Below are 12,676 nucleotides of genomic sequence, written 5' to 3' on the forward strand. Positions count from 1 at the left end.
ATTAAAGTTGCTATTGTGCCTTGTGTTGTAGTTGTGAAAATTTCTGTTTCTTGGAAGAGGTGATTTTAGAGCGAAATCAACTGTCTCTAGGATGTATAATGAGACTGCAGTTAAAATTCCAAGGCTTTGAAAGGAGTTCCTGCAGCTTTCTCTTGGCTGAAGACCCGCCATGGATCGAAGAGCTCGTTTCTGGAGCACCAGCACTCGTTTCAAGTTTTCTTGCTTTGCCCCACCCCAGAATATTATACCATATCTGAGGTGAGACTCGAAGAGGGCATGATAGCATGTTCTTGTTGCTTCAGCCGTGCTGATGGCTCGAATACGCTTCAAGGCGAAAATTGAAGAGCTCAGCTTCATGCAAAGAGAGTCAACATGGTAGCTCCAAGACAGCTCATCATCAAGAACTATACCTAAGTGTTTTGTTGAAGTTAGGGTTTGAATGTTAGGAGGACCAATGACCTTATTTTTGAGCTTTCCCATAATCAACTGTGTAGTTTTTTCTTCATTGAAGACCAGATCGTTGTTGATGCAGTAGTCTTGTGCTGAGCTCACAGCAATGAAGTTGTTCACTTCCAGTGCTTCTGCCGCCTTGTCGCTAGTCAGGAGCATGGTGTCATCGGCAAACATGATGGCCTTGCTATACCGGCTGACATGGTTTGGAAGATCGGCTGTGAACAAGGCAAACAGCATTGGACCCAAGACCGAGCCCTGGGGGACTCCTCTCTTAACATTCAGTGGCTTTGATCTGATCAAAGTTGTAATACCATTGGCGGTTCCTTTCAGCTCCACAAGCTGCATTCGACTGCTTAGGTAGCTTTTAAACCAAGAGTGTGCTATTCCGACAACTCCAAGATGTTCAAGTTTGCTTAGAATCATCTTGTGGTCAAGGCAGTCGAATGCCTTGCTTAAGTCAAGTGATGTACTAATAATTGTTTTCCCAGCATCCAAATCGTTAATCATACATTCAATGATATCTCCAAGAGCTGTTGCTGTCGAGCGGCCCGGAACGAAGCCATGCTGTCCTTCAAGGTTCATGTTGTTCCGCTGAAGATGAGCTCTGAGTCTACTTATAAAGAGCTGTTTGGGTTTTTACCAGGAGTAAATACTACAAAAGCTGTAGAAACTCTTAGTTTGTAATGTTATTCATAATTTTGAATATAAAACAACATCATCTGCACCCTTAATTGATTTGTCTAAAGCCATCGACAGCATACCTCACGAGTTACTTATAAATAAACTTTATTGCTATGGTGTACAAGGTAGTTATTTAAATTTCTTGGTATCTTATTTGAAAAATGTACTTAATTCTCCACCACCTAATAATCTTAATTCAAAATAATCTCTACAAAATTGGTATATTTCTTCTTCTATATTTTGATGTAAAGCAACACCAACAGTATGTACACGTGTACAGAGGGCATTGTACTAAACTGTAAATAGACATACACATAGTGGAAATACACAGGCAAAGCACCTGGGACAAGTCGCTTGTCAACAAGGGACAAACTGTATGCATTAGAGCATTCAATATTGCACCTAATTATAAATCAACCTTAACAAACAGCCATATATATAGTATCGGATTGTGATTTTCTGGAAGTAAGGATAGTAAAACTCTTTGGTGCTCCCTTGACCAATACCTTTGGATTTTATATAATAGGACTTCTAAAAGTGGACTAAACAAAAATTTTAGCTATACAAACTAATACAAAGCATGGGAATAGCCACACAGATCTAGTGGTATTAGACATTCTGCTCAGTTTAAAATTTCTAGCTATTTCCTTTTTCTCAGTCTGCTTTATCTTTTTCCATACAACATTCTATGGGCAAGAAAATAATGGACTGTCTCTTCTGTTCTCAGAGGAAGAGTCACGTCTAGAGCTGTCGTTCAGTGCTCGTGCCGACAAGGCACAACATGTTGTGGCTGCCCGTCTACTACGGCTGATGGAAAGAAAGCAATCTCTGCTTTGTGTTGCTGCAGACGTGTCTACATCACAGCAACTGTTGGATCTCGCTGAGGCAGTGGGACCTCATGTCGCTCTGCTTAAGACTCATGCCGACATTATAACTGACTGGTCGCCCAATGTTGCTTTGCAACTCGCCAGCCTAGCAAAACAACACGATTTTCTCATCATGGAAGACAGGTTAGTCTGCTATATTGTTTATGTACAATAAAAGTAGGCAAATCAGGCTAAATATATTCTATTCTGTTCACAAGAGGTGGTCTAAAAAGTCATTTGTCTGTTAGTTTTCAGAAGTTTTTTGCACTCCTCCCTGAATAAAAGACAGTCTTTCAGTATACCCCAGCTTGTTCAAGAAGCTTAATGAAGTGCTGTAACTTACCAATGAGCTCCCTGTGGGGTATCACAATGCCGGTTTCCCTCTTACAAGCTCACCATAGTCATATACAGTCTTCTCATGTCCACACAACCTACACACAGCGTCTCTTTTCCTCTCCTGAAGAATCCCATCCTATGACTGTATTTTCTCAGATGACAGTTCCCTGTAACAAGTGCTGTTATGTGACACAAAACAATTCTCTCTAGCTTTAGTGTCTCAGAGACAACATCTCTGCAAGGTGAGTGTAAAACAAGTGTACTCATACTGAACCGGGGAGTTGTGGCCTGACTTAGGTGTTTGTCCTTTGCCCAAGAATTGATTACACAACATGCATATCTCCTGGAGGAGGTACTCATCCATGGGAATGTAGTAATCCACACCGGATTGCTCCTCGTAATCTTTGCATCTTTTCCCCTCTCTGTCTTGGATTCATCATTATACCATTCCAGGTCACGGTGAGTAAAATATCTGTCCATTGAGCCAATAATTTGAAGAAAAGTACACTTCAAATAATCTGGTGGTGTATGTTGCTACTTAACTCCTGTGTAATTTAGGTATGACCACTAGCTCCTAAAGTGTAACAGTTTCTCACATTGGAGATGATATGCCTTGCTCCCTCTTCTTCTTCTAAGGGACAGCCTATTGCCATGCACTTAAGCATCAAGGGTCTTTTGTGCATCCTGCAAGTATACCATGAGGCCAATCAGTTTACAGTTACAATAGTATACCCTCCTACTGCCCACCATCTGAATGTACAGACTTGTGCCAAGCTTGGACCATCACATTAAAGTTCCATTTGTTTCCCATTAAACCGAAAGCTTAGGTTTAGAACAATATAGTATTGAAATGACTTATGAAGTATCAGCTATAAAAATAAAAAATGACCAAGAAAAAGTGCTTATACTTACTTGGAGTGTACCGACCACCAGGATCAAATTTTGACAGTGTACTTCAAGTTCTGTCTGAAGTTCTGGACAAACTACCACTGGGTACTAAAAACCTTGTTATGGGGGATGTAAATATAGATAATCTTGATGAGATATCAAGAGAATGCAGTGCATTCAACGAACTACTAAGGGAATATAACATCCAGATTAGACTTTCCACCTACCAGAATCATTGAAATCTCTATATCCTCAATAGACATAGTATGCTCAGATTTAGATCAAGACATGATAAGTGTAGAAATTACTAACACTGGGCTATCAGACCACAGAGGACAATACTGTACACTTGACATGCCAAAAGAGACCATAGGAAGCATATATAATTTACAAAGAAAGGCTTACACATAATCTCCTTAACTTAAAGAACCAACTGGCTATGGAAACTTGGGACTCTGTTATGAATTAAAATGAGATAGACAAAGCATATTTCCACTTTGGCGCATCTCTCCAGTTTGAAATTGACTGGACATGCCCCAAGGTAAGATCTCATCTTAAGCAAAAAAGAGAAAAATGATTACTTATACTAGAGAAATGTCTATCCTTAAAAAGAATTCCTGAAAACACAAGATGTTTTTCTTAACTGGAAATGAAAATGACAAACGGGCTGCCAGCGAACTTAAGAAAACATATGACCAAACACTTAAACAGTCAAAACAAGAGGCCAACGCTACATACCAATCAGATAATAAATCCAAAGCTATCTGGAACACTAAACAATGAGAGGCAAAGAAAGATAGGATCTGAAACTACTAAAATAGAAATACGTCATGACGGAGAACTGTTGACAGATACTGGAAGAATAACTAATTGTTTTAACGAGTATTTTGCAAACATAGCTGAAGAAACGCTTAAAATAAATAACATAAACAATGATTCAGCCCCAGGTACTCAACATGTCCAAGGAATTCTAAGAAAAACTCTAACAACTTTGGAACTAACTACAGCTGATGAAATGTACAAAATTGTAAGGTCTATAAGGAGCTCATATTCTTCTGGAGTAGATGAAACTTCATCAAAGATCCTCAAATGTGCTCATGAACTCATAACACCCCTTGTAAAAATTACAAAATTTGTCCATTCAGAAAGGCATTTTCCCATCCAAATTAAAAATAGCCAAAATCTATCCAAAGTTTAAACAAGGTGACCCTAAAAACATTGCCAATTACAAACCAATCTCTCTTCTCCCATCAGTCTCAAAATTTATTAAAAAGGTAATTTCTATTAGACTCATAAAGTATCTAAGACAGAACCAAATACTAACTGACAAGCTTTTTTAGGATTCATCTCTGAAACATTACCACAACTGCAATTATCAACCTAGCTGAATATATAATTGACAATATCGAGATCAGCAACATCATCACCAGCTTATACCTTGATCTCAGTAAAGCTTTTGATTTCCTTGGACATAAACTCATATTGACTAAACTTCAAAATGTTTGTATCCGACAAACAGCACTCAGTTGGTTTGAAAGCTTCCTCAAAGGACGAAAGCAAATTGTGGAACTGAGGGAAACAACCAATGGACTCACACAATCAGTACAATCTCACTCCCTACCAACGAGAACAGGAGTTTCACAAGGCTCGGTCCTTGGACCAGTTTTGTTTATTTTATTTATAAATGACTTTACAGAACACTTGAAGGAATATTGCCAAATGATCATGTACGCAGATGACACAATGACACAGTTCTGCTTGCAGCAAATATAAATACTGAACAACTGAAACTTAACATATACATAGCTTTCAACATGGCTCAAGAATATACAATTAAAAACAACCTCGTTCTCAGCGAGAAAAATCAAAACCTGATGAAGTTAAACATCTTGGCGTAATACCTAACAAGAAAATGTGCTGAAAAAACCATATAGATAGTCTCTGCCTGAAGCTTAACTCAGCATTGTTTGCATTAAAGAGAACCAAAAGAACTAGTACTCATGAAGCCACGAGAATAGCATATCACGCATTATTTTAAAGCCACCTCTGTTATGGAATAGCAGTCAGTCTGGGGTGCTTCTTCAGGTGGCAATCTCAACAGAGTTCTGGTAATGCACAAAAAAGCAATAAGGTTAATGGCTGGAATAGGACCCAGAGAGAGCTGCAGAAACATTTTCAAAAATTGTAAAATATGGACAATAACATCCATTTACATCCTAGAAACCATACTTTACTGCATAAGTAAGGATCCTTCAAAACAAAGAGATCTACACTGCCATTACACTAGACAAGCAAGAGATTACACTTTACCAGTCCATAGAACAGCAATGTTCAAGATAAAACGATCATATGCTGGAATGATACTCTTCAACAAGCTACTAGATCATCTGAAAGACAACCCAGGATCTAGAAAGAGAAACCTATGGTGTTGGCTGCAAAACCATGCATACTACACATTCGATGAGTTTTTCTCATGGAATGATGAATCTTAATTATACCTATCATTTAATAATAAAATTCACTTGTAAAAACCTTTTGACTCTGTAACATGTCTTGATGATATTGTTAATAAAGCATACTGTCTATTTGTCATCACATGTCTCTAAACGGTGGTATGTAATCGCAGCAGCAGCTTAGGGATAACAATGCGGCTGGCTTTCATTCAAAGCTGGTTGATGTTGCACTACTGACCCATATCTCCTGATGTGAAAAGTGCAGTGGAAAAGGTTACAATAGAATCTGGAAATTCACCAGTGGTTTTACCACCTCATACAAATCAGAAATGGTCTCATCTGATCTTCTCCATGATAGTCATTTAGACCTCCTTACAGCTTTCGAATATTGGGTGGGTAAACATCCTATGATATGTATCCCAAATACAACTCTCCCTCACACTTCTTAAGTGAGCTCTTGCTCTTTTCTTCAATGAAGCAAGTTTGGCAGTTCTCCAGATTGCACCTCCGTGTTCCCTTACCGACAGGAAACAGCTCTCCTCAGAAGAGATAAATCTTCTGCAATAAAAATCTAAATTCTGTATGCCAATATTATATCAATATAAATCCCTAACCAGTTCTTATAGGTGAACACATAAGGTGAAAAATTTCCTACTCTATAGAAGACGTGTTCATGATACAAGATGGATGTGTCAGAAGAGGCAAGCCGTTCATAAACCATTTTACATTTTCTTGTAGTAAAAAGTAACATCTATCACAGTACTAGGATTTCTTAACATCAAACTGATTAAAGAAAATGTTGTTCAGTCTATTAATAACATCTCTGGCATCACATTCAAGGACACTCAAAGTTCTTCATTTAATTGAAACAATAGATACTGATTGTTTGTAACTCTTGATATTCCCCATTGGCAGGAAGTTTGCGGACATTGGTCACACAACAGGACTGCAGTACAGTCTGGTGCGGCCTTGGGCAGATCTTGTAACTGTACACGGTCTCCCTGGAGATGGGCTGCTGCAGGGGATACAGGCTGAAATAGCCAAATATCCAGAATCTCCACGAGGAGTTGTCCCCATAGCACAGCTGAGCTGCAGTGGTAATCTCATCACCCCTCAATACACTAAGAGTGAGTAGCTTCCTTTTTGATTAAGGAGTAAGTAATAAAATTTAACTGACTGCTCCAAAAACATAGAAGAGTGAGTTATATTGAACTGATAATGAAACTTCTTACCTTGTTAATAATTTAAAAACTCTTTAGCATTCACAAATATCAACTAATGTTCAATATTACAATACCTAGGTAACTCAATTGCAGACATGTTGAATAATTAGTGAGATATTATTAATTTTGCTATTGGGTAACTGCATGATCAGAACTCACACAGGGTGTTTAACAAATCTTGTTTGGAAACATCAACTTTAAGGTTGGAATGATAGTAAGTACTGACTTATTGTGTAACAGTATTTCAGTGGCAACTAACTTAGTCAATGCATGGCTAGTGGTGTGTCCTGGCAGCCATTATCCCTCTAGTAAAGTCTCTAGGAGTATATAAATAGTTTGAAATTGAAACTTTTGATCGAGCTTGTTTTAGTAATGACAGAAAGATGAACTTCATTGTCTTCTTTTAAGTAAGACAAATTACTGTTTAATACAGTTTATGTGAAATCACCTCTCTGTGGATTTGCCAACCGAGACAGACGTGAAACCATGATAAAGGGTTAATATTACAAATAAACATTTTGGCAGTTCCCTGAAAGGGGAAAACATAGTCAAATGCATTTCAAATTAAAAACAAACCTTATTACAATGTTTTTGTTGTCTTTGAAGTTTATTTATATCCTCCCTTCACATGCTGTTTCCACATACGGGATAGCAATAGCAAAGAACTAACAGAAATAATGAATGCATTAGCTGAAGCTTTGCAGTCTCAGGCAGCAGCGTTCTGAGTCTGTGCAGACCCCTCAACCTACCAAGAGCATGCTGAGAACGTGGGTGTCATGATAAGAAAAAATAAGATCATGGCCAGGCACGATATCGAGAGATTTTACTTTATCACTAACAGTTAAGCCCATGGCATCAAGCATGACCCCACTCTCATTAAGGGTCCATTTCAGATCGTGTAGGACAACATAAACTGTGCATTGGCTCGCTTTGAGTTTCAGGACAATTTTGACTAACCAAATGGATATATGTTTGAGGTCAGAATTTTCTTAACAAATGGCTGATTCCATATTTGTAGGCTCAAGCTCCAAATTCAGTTGACTGTTATCTGCATAAATATGTACAGCACGACCTGGTATAGTCTGGAAAATCAGATGTGTATAAGTTAAAGAATATTGATCCAAAACAACTACCCTGATGGACACCACACAGTTTAGGGAGCAGCTGGGAAGTTTTCAAATCAAATCAAATCTTTATTCACATATACATTGAGTACAGCGATTGTGTCATTTGAATTACAACTGTTAAGTTCGAATTAGGTAAAAAGTATGTACAGTAAGAGTTACAGAATTTGTCATTATTCATCTTCATTGCTGAGTTCTCCAATCCAAAAACTCCTGGACTGTGTATGTTGTTCGTTCTAGCAGCCAGTCCATGAGTCTTCTCTTCAGATTCTTCTCAGGGATTCTCTTCATTTCTTCTGGCAGACAGTTGTAGAAGGCAGCTCCTCGATAAGATGGTTTCTTCTCGAATAGACAGAGATGATGAGTGTCGAGTGCGAAGTTGTACCTATGCCTTGTGTTGTATGTGTGGTGGTCTCCTAATCTGGCTCGGCCTATTTTTACTGCATGCATTACTGTTTCAAGAATATAGAGTGCAGTAACTGTCAAGATCCTGAGCTCCTTGAAGGCTTCTCTACATGTCTCTTGCGGTCTTAGTCCTTTCAGTGTTCTTATGGCTCTTTTCTGAATTACCAATACTCTTTGGAGGTTTGAAGCGCTTGTCCCACCCCAGGCCACTAAACCATATCTTAGGTGGGTTTCAAATAAAGAGTAGTAGGCTATGATGGCTGTTCTGTTATCATTGACCTGCTTTAGCCTTCGTATAGCATAGAGACCCATGTTCAGTTTTTTACAAAGTTGGGTCACATGAGGTGTCCATGAGAGATTGTTGTCAAGGACTATGCCTAGATATTTATTCGAGTTTAGTGTTGTTAGTTCTGGAAGGCCTTGGTAGTCATTGGGAAGTGATGTGTATATCAGTTGATAGGTTTTACTTTCATTCAGGACCAGATCATTTTGAAGGCAGTATTGTTTTGCCATGTTGTATGCCACATAGGAGTTTATTTCAATCTCTTGTCGATTTTTGGTGGCAACAAGTAGTGCTGTGTCATCAGTAAACATCACTGTCTCACAAAACTCTGTAAGGTAACTTGGAAAATCATTGGTGAGAAGTATGTAAAGTACAGGGCCAAGGACAGATCCTTGTGGCACTCCTCTTTTCATTGGGAGGGTTTCAGATTTTACTGTGAGAAGGGTGTTGTTATCCTTGTAGCTGAGCTCAACCAATTGTTTTCTATCGCTGAGATAACTTGTGAACCAGCTGGCTTCTTTTCCAATTATCCCAAGTGCCTTGTGAGCTTTCCAATTAACAGGTTGTGGTCCAGGCAGTCGAATGCCTTGCTGAAATCGAGCATGACACTTGTTGCAACACATCCCTGGTCTAGTTTATCAATAATGTATTCAATTAGTTGTACTACTGCAGTTGTTGTTGATCTGTTCTTGATAAATCCATGTTGTCTAGAGGTCAGGAGGTTGTGTTGCTGCAGATGTGCTATAAGTCTGTTCAATATTACTCGCTCTAGGATCTTAGAAAAATTTGATATCAGAGATATTGGTCGATAGTTAACAGCGTCGTTTATTTGGCCACTTTTGTACTTGGGATAGACTTTAGCCACTTTTAGACTGTTAGGGAAAATTCCTTCGTCCAGAGATTTGTTTATAAGAGTTGTCAGTGGGGTTAAAAGTTCACTTTTACAATGTTTAATTAGCTTTGAAGAAATGTCGTCCTCTCCAGCAGATGTTTTAGCTTTCATTGAGTCAATAATTGTTCCTATTTCTTCTTCAGTAGTGTTGTGGTGCTGCAAGTTAGTAACAAAGTGAGCCTGAATAACATTTGCTGGTGTAGGATTTTGATTCAGTGTTCTATTTTTGTCAAGTGTCTTCTCTGCTATTCTGGAAAAAAATTGTTTTAAAGCATTGGCAATGCTATTGGAGAATTGTGTAATTCACCTTCAATAATGAAGCTTGCTGGAATTATGGTTGTGGTGTTTTGTTTTCTTTCAGAGTTGATTACCCTCCAGACAGCTTTTGATTTATTGTCAGCCTGCTCTATGAATTCCGCATTTTGCTTCTTCTTAAGTTCTTTTAGCTTAAGATCATACATCTCCTTCCTAGTTGCTGTTTCCCTTTTATAATTTACATCTCCAGTAAGTATTTCTATGTTCAAGGCTTCCAAATATGATTTTCGTAGTGTCTCACTTTCAGTATCCCATACTCTTTTTGCGTGATTGGTTTTTAATTTAAAAGTTTTATGTGAGCAAGATATGTGCATCGCGTATTTCATAACGCTGTTAAAGGCTGAAAAAGCTGTTTCTGTGCCTGTTTTTTGAGTAACTTGTGACCAGTCTTGGGAGGCTAGGATTTTCCTCACTTCCTCTATTGTATTGTGATTGATTAGTCTTTTTTTGGATTTTGCTGTATTGTCATTTTGTAAGTCTGTCTTGATGTAGCAGATTTGCGCTGTGTGGTCAGATAGTCCTGAGCTGATTACTTCATGTGATAGATGGTCCTCGTTCAGATTTGTACAGATACAATCAATAGATGTCTGGCTATGATGTGTAATTCGTGTGGGAGGCAGTTCTAGTCTTTTTATGTTGTATCCTTCTAGGGCATCTGTCAAAGTTTGGTTGTCATTATTGTTCGTCAAGTTGTCCACATTAATATCACCCATAATGACTATTGGATTGTTTATACAGTGTATTTTGTCCAGTTCAGCTGATAATGCATCCAGTGAGTTTTCTAGCCTGCTGTCTGGTGATCTGTAGATTCCCATTAAGTAAAAGTTGGATTTTCTAAATGTTATCTTTAGTAAAATGGCTTCACACGATAGCTCAGATGATATGTCAGAGATGGATACTATGCTGATTGTATTTTTTAATTTAGAGCTAACAAATACAGCAACTCCTCCCTTCCTGTGGTGAGTTCTGGAGAAGCCTCCAATGAATTCGAAATTCAGGTATCCTGGTGTTTTTTAAGTGATCACTATTTAGCCCATGTTCTGTTAGAATTATTATGTGTGGATTGAACTTGTGGAGGAAGTGTGTCAGTCTTTCTATTTTGTTTTTTTAGGCCATCTATATTTTGGTGAGCTATTGAGATTTGATCCTGGGTTTTTTGTTTCATTCCATTATATTTTCTTGTCGTGTTCCTTCCTCTAAAAAAGTGTTCTCTGTGCAAGTTGTTGGACTGTTGTCTGTGGAAGCAGTGTGATTTGCAGGAAGCACGATACTGTCGGGCAAGCTGTCGTCAAAAATAGTTGTGTGCAGAGATATTTGGTTTATCTGTGATGGAGCATCTGTAGTCCCAGCATAACTGTAGTGTGTCCTCATATGCTTCTTGAAGAAAGCAATATTTTTTAGAAAGAAGTCCTCATAACTTTCCTCACTTCTCTTTAACTTTGCATTTAGAGGTGGAGAGTTTCTTAACCTCATTTTTGAACTTAACTTGGCTGGTTTTTCAAGCCCCTGGGCATTTGATTTTTCAGCAGCTTTTGCCACTTTAAGGGAGACACTAAAAACATTTGCCTTCTTGCTTCTAACTACCTGGGGTGTATGTTCTTTTTTTGTGGTAGTTAGGTTAATTCTTTGTACAGGGGGGTTGGCATTCCATGACTTTTTATGCCTTTGCAGTTTGCTGCTGCATCCTGTCAAAGTATTAGTCAGTTTTTCCTTGCAGGTTTGGCTAAGCTTGGTAACTTGTTTTCTATCGCTTAGATAAGATCTGTCCCACATTACTGTCTCCTCGCCAAAACCATGTCAATTCATTTTTGCTTATAACGTAATCATGATTGACTGAGTTGCATGTTTGGGAATAATTATCATTGCTAAATTATTGCACTTACCACTATCTTTTGTCTCAATTATATCACAGAATAAATTTGTAGGGCTATACAGGTAAATCTTGATTGCAGTTTTGGAAATAGTCTTCTTGTTTCGATATATCCCACACATTAATATATTCCACAAAAATACAGGCCTATCAGCATCCTTCCTGGTTTATCTAAAGGTCTTAAAAATAGTGCATTGTACAAACTACAATTTCTACAATTGCAAAATATCCTTAATATTTATTAGTCTGGAATTTGACAGTACAGTGCTGATGAAACTGTTACTGATAATAATAGATGGCATCTGGTTTGCTATGGAACAAGGTCAGTGCACCGTGCTAGTACGGTTAACTATTCTATAACTCCAGAAAAATAAAACAAAAAGATATTTCAATATTTTTAAGCATGTCTTAAAAAAAGCTCAAGCTAGCTCAATTTAAAAAAGTTCAATTCTGCTCAACTTTAACTAAAAATATGAGTAAGGTTTTATGAAACAGAAAAAGATTTGGTTGCACTAAACAAAAAGAGTACAAATTTGTAGTGAAATGTATGTTTTCGGTTAAATCTAAATTGAATTCTTTGTAAGTTACTTTAGGTAGGGAATTATCTTAAATGTTTGCACACAAATTTCGGGTCAAAAGTTTTATTTTTGTACATTAACGTTAGATTACACTGGACATCTTGGTCATTTGAATTATCTTAGTTTACCATGAAATAATTATTTTACAGGTGTGATGCGGCAAGCAACCAGTTTTCCCCAGCTGATTGTCGGGTTTGTGTGTCAGTCTCCTGATGTTGTTGTGTCACCTGGTCTGCTTCAGCTGACTCCAGGTATTACACTGTTGTACAAGATAATACTAATACACACATTGGAATCTTCTAAACTATA

At 37.9% G+C, this 12,676-nt stretch overlaps 1 protein-coding gene across 1 annotated transcript in view; it reads left to right on the plus strand.

The window, feature by feature from the left end:
- LOC124354396 (uridine 5'-monophosphate synthase) overlaps positions 1 to 12,676 on the plus strand; it is a 38,946-nt gene that overhangs the window by 16,787 nt on the left and 9,483 nt on the right. The window contains exons 5-7 of the mRNA XM_046804818.1: positions 1,862 to 2,144; positions 6,593 to 6,804; positions 12,517 to 12,618. Coding sequence (XP_046660774.1) covers positions 1,862 to 2,144; positions 6,593 to 6,804; positions 12,517 to 12,618 — 597 coding nt within the window. The remainder of the gene's footprint in view (positions 1 to 1,861; positions 2,145 to 6,592; positions 6,805 to 12,516; positions 12,619 to 12,676) is intronic.

The sequence above is a fragment of the Homalodisca vitripennis genome, chromosome 2, assembly GCF_021130785.1.
Source record: "Homalodisca vitripennis isolate AUS2020 chromosome 2, UT_GWSS_2.1, whole genome shotgun sequence".
NCBI classification, from domain to species: Eukaryota; Metazoa; Arthropoda; class Insecta; order Hemiptera; family Cicadellidae; genus Homalodisca; species Homalodisca vitripennis.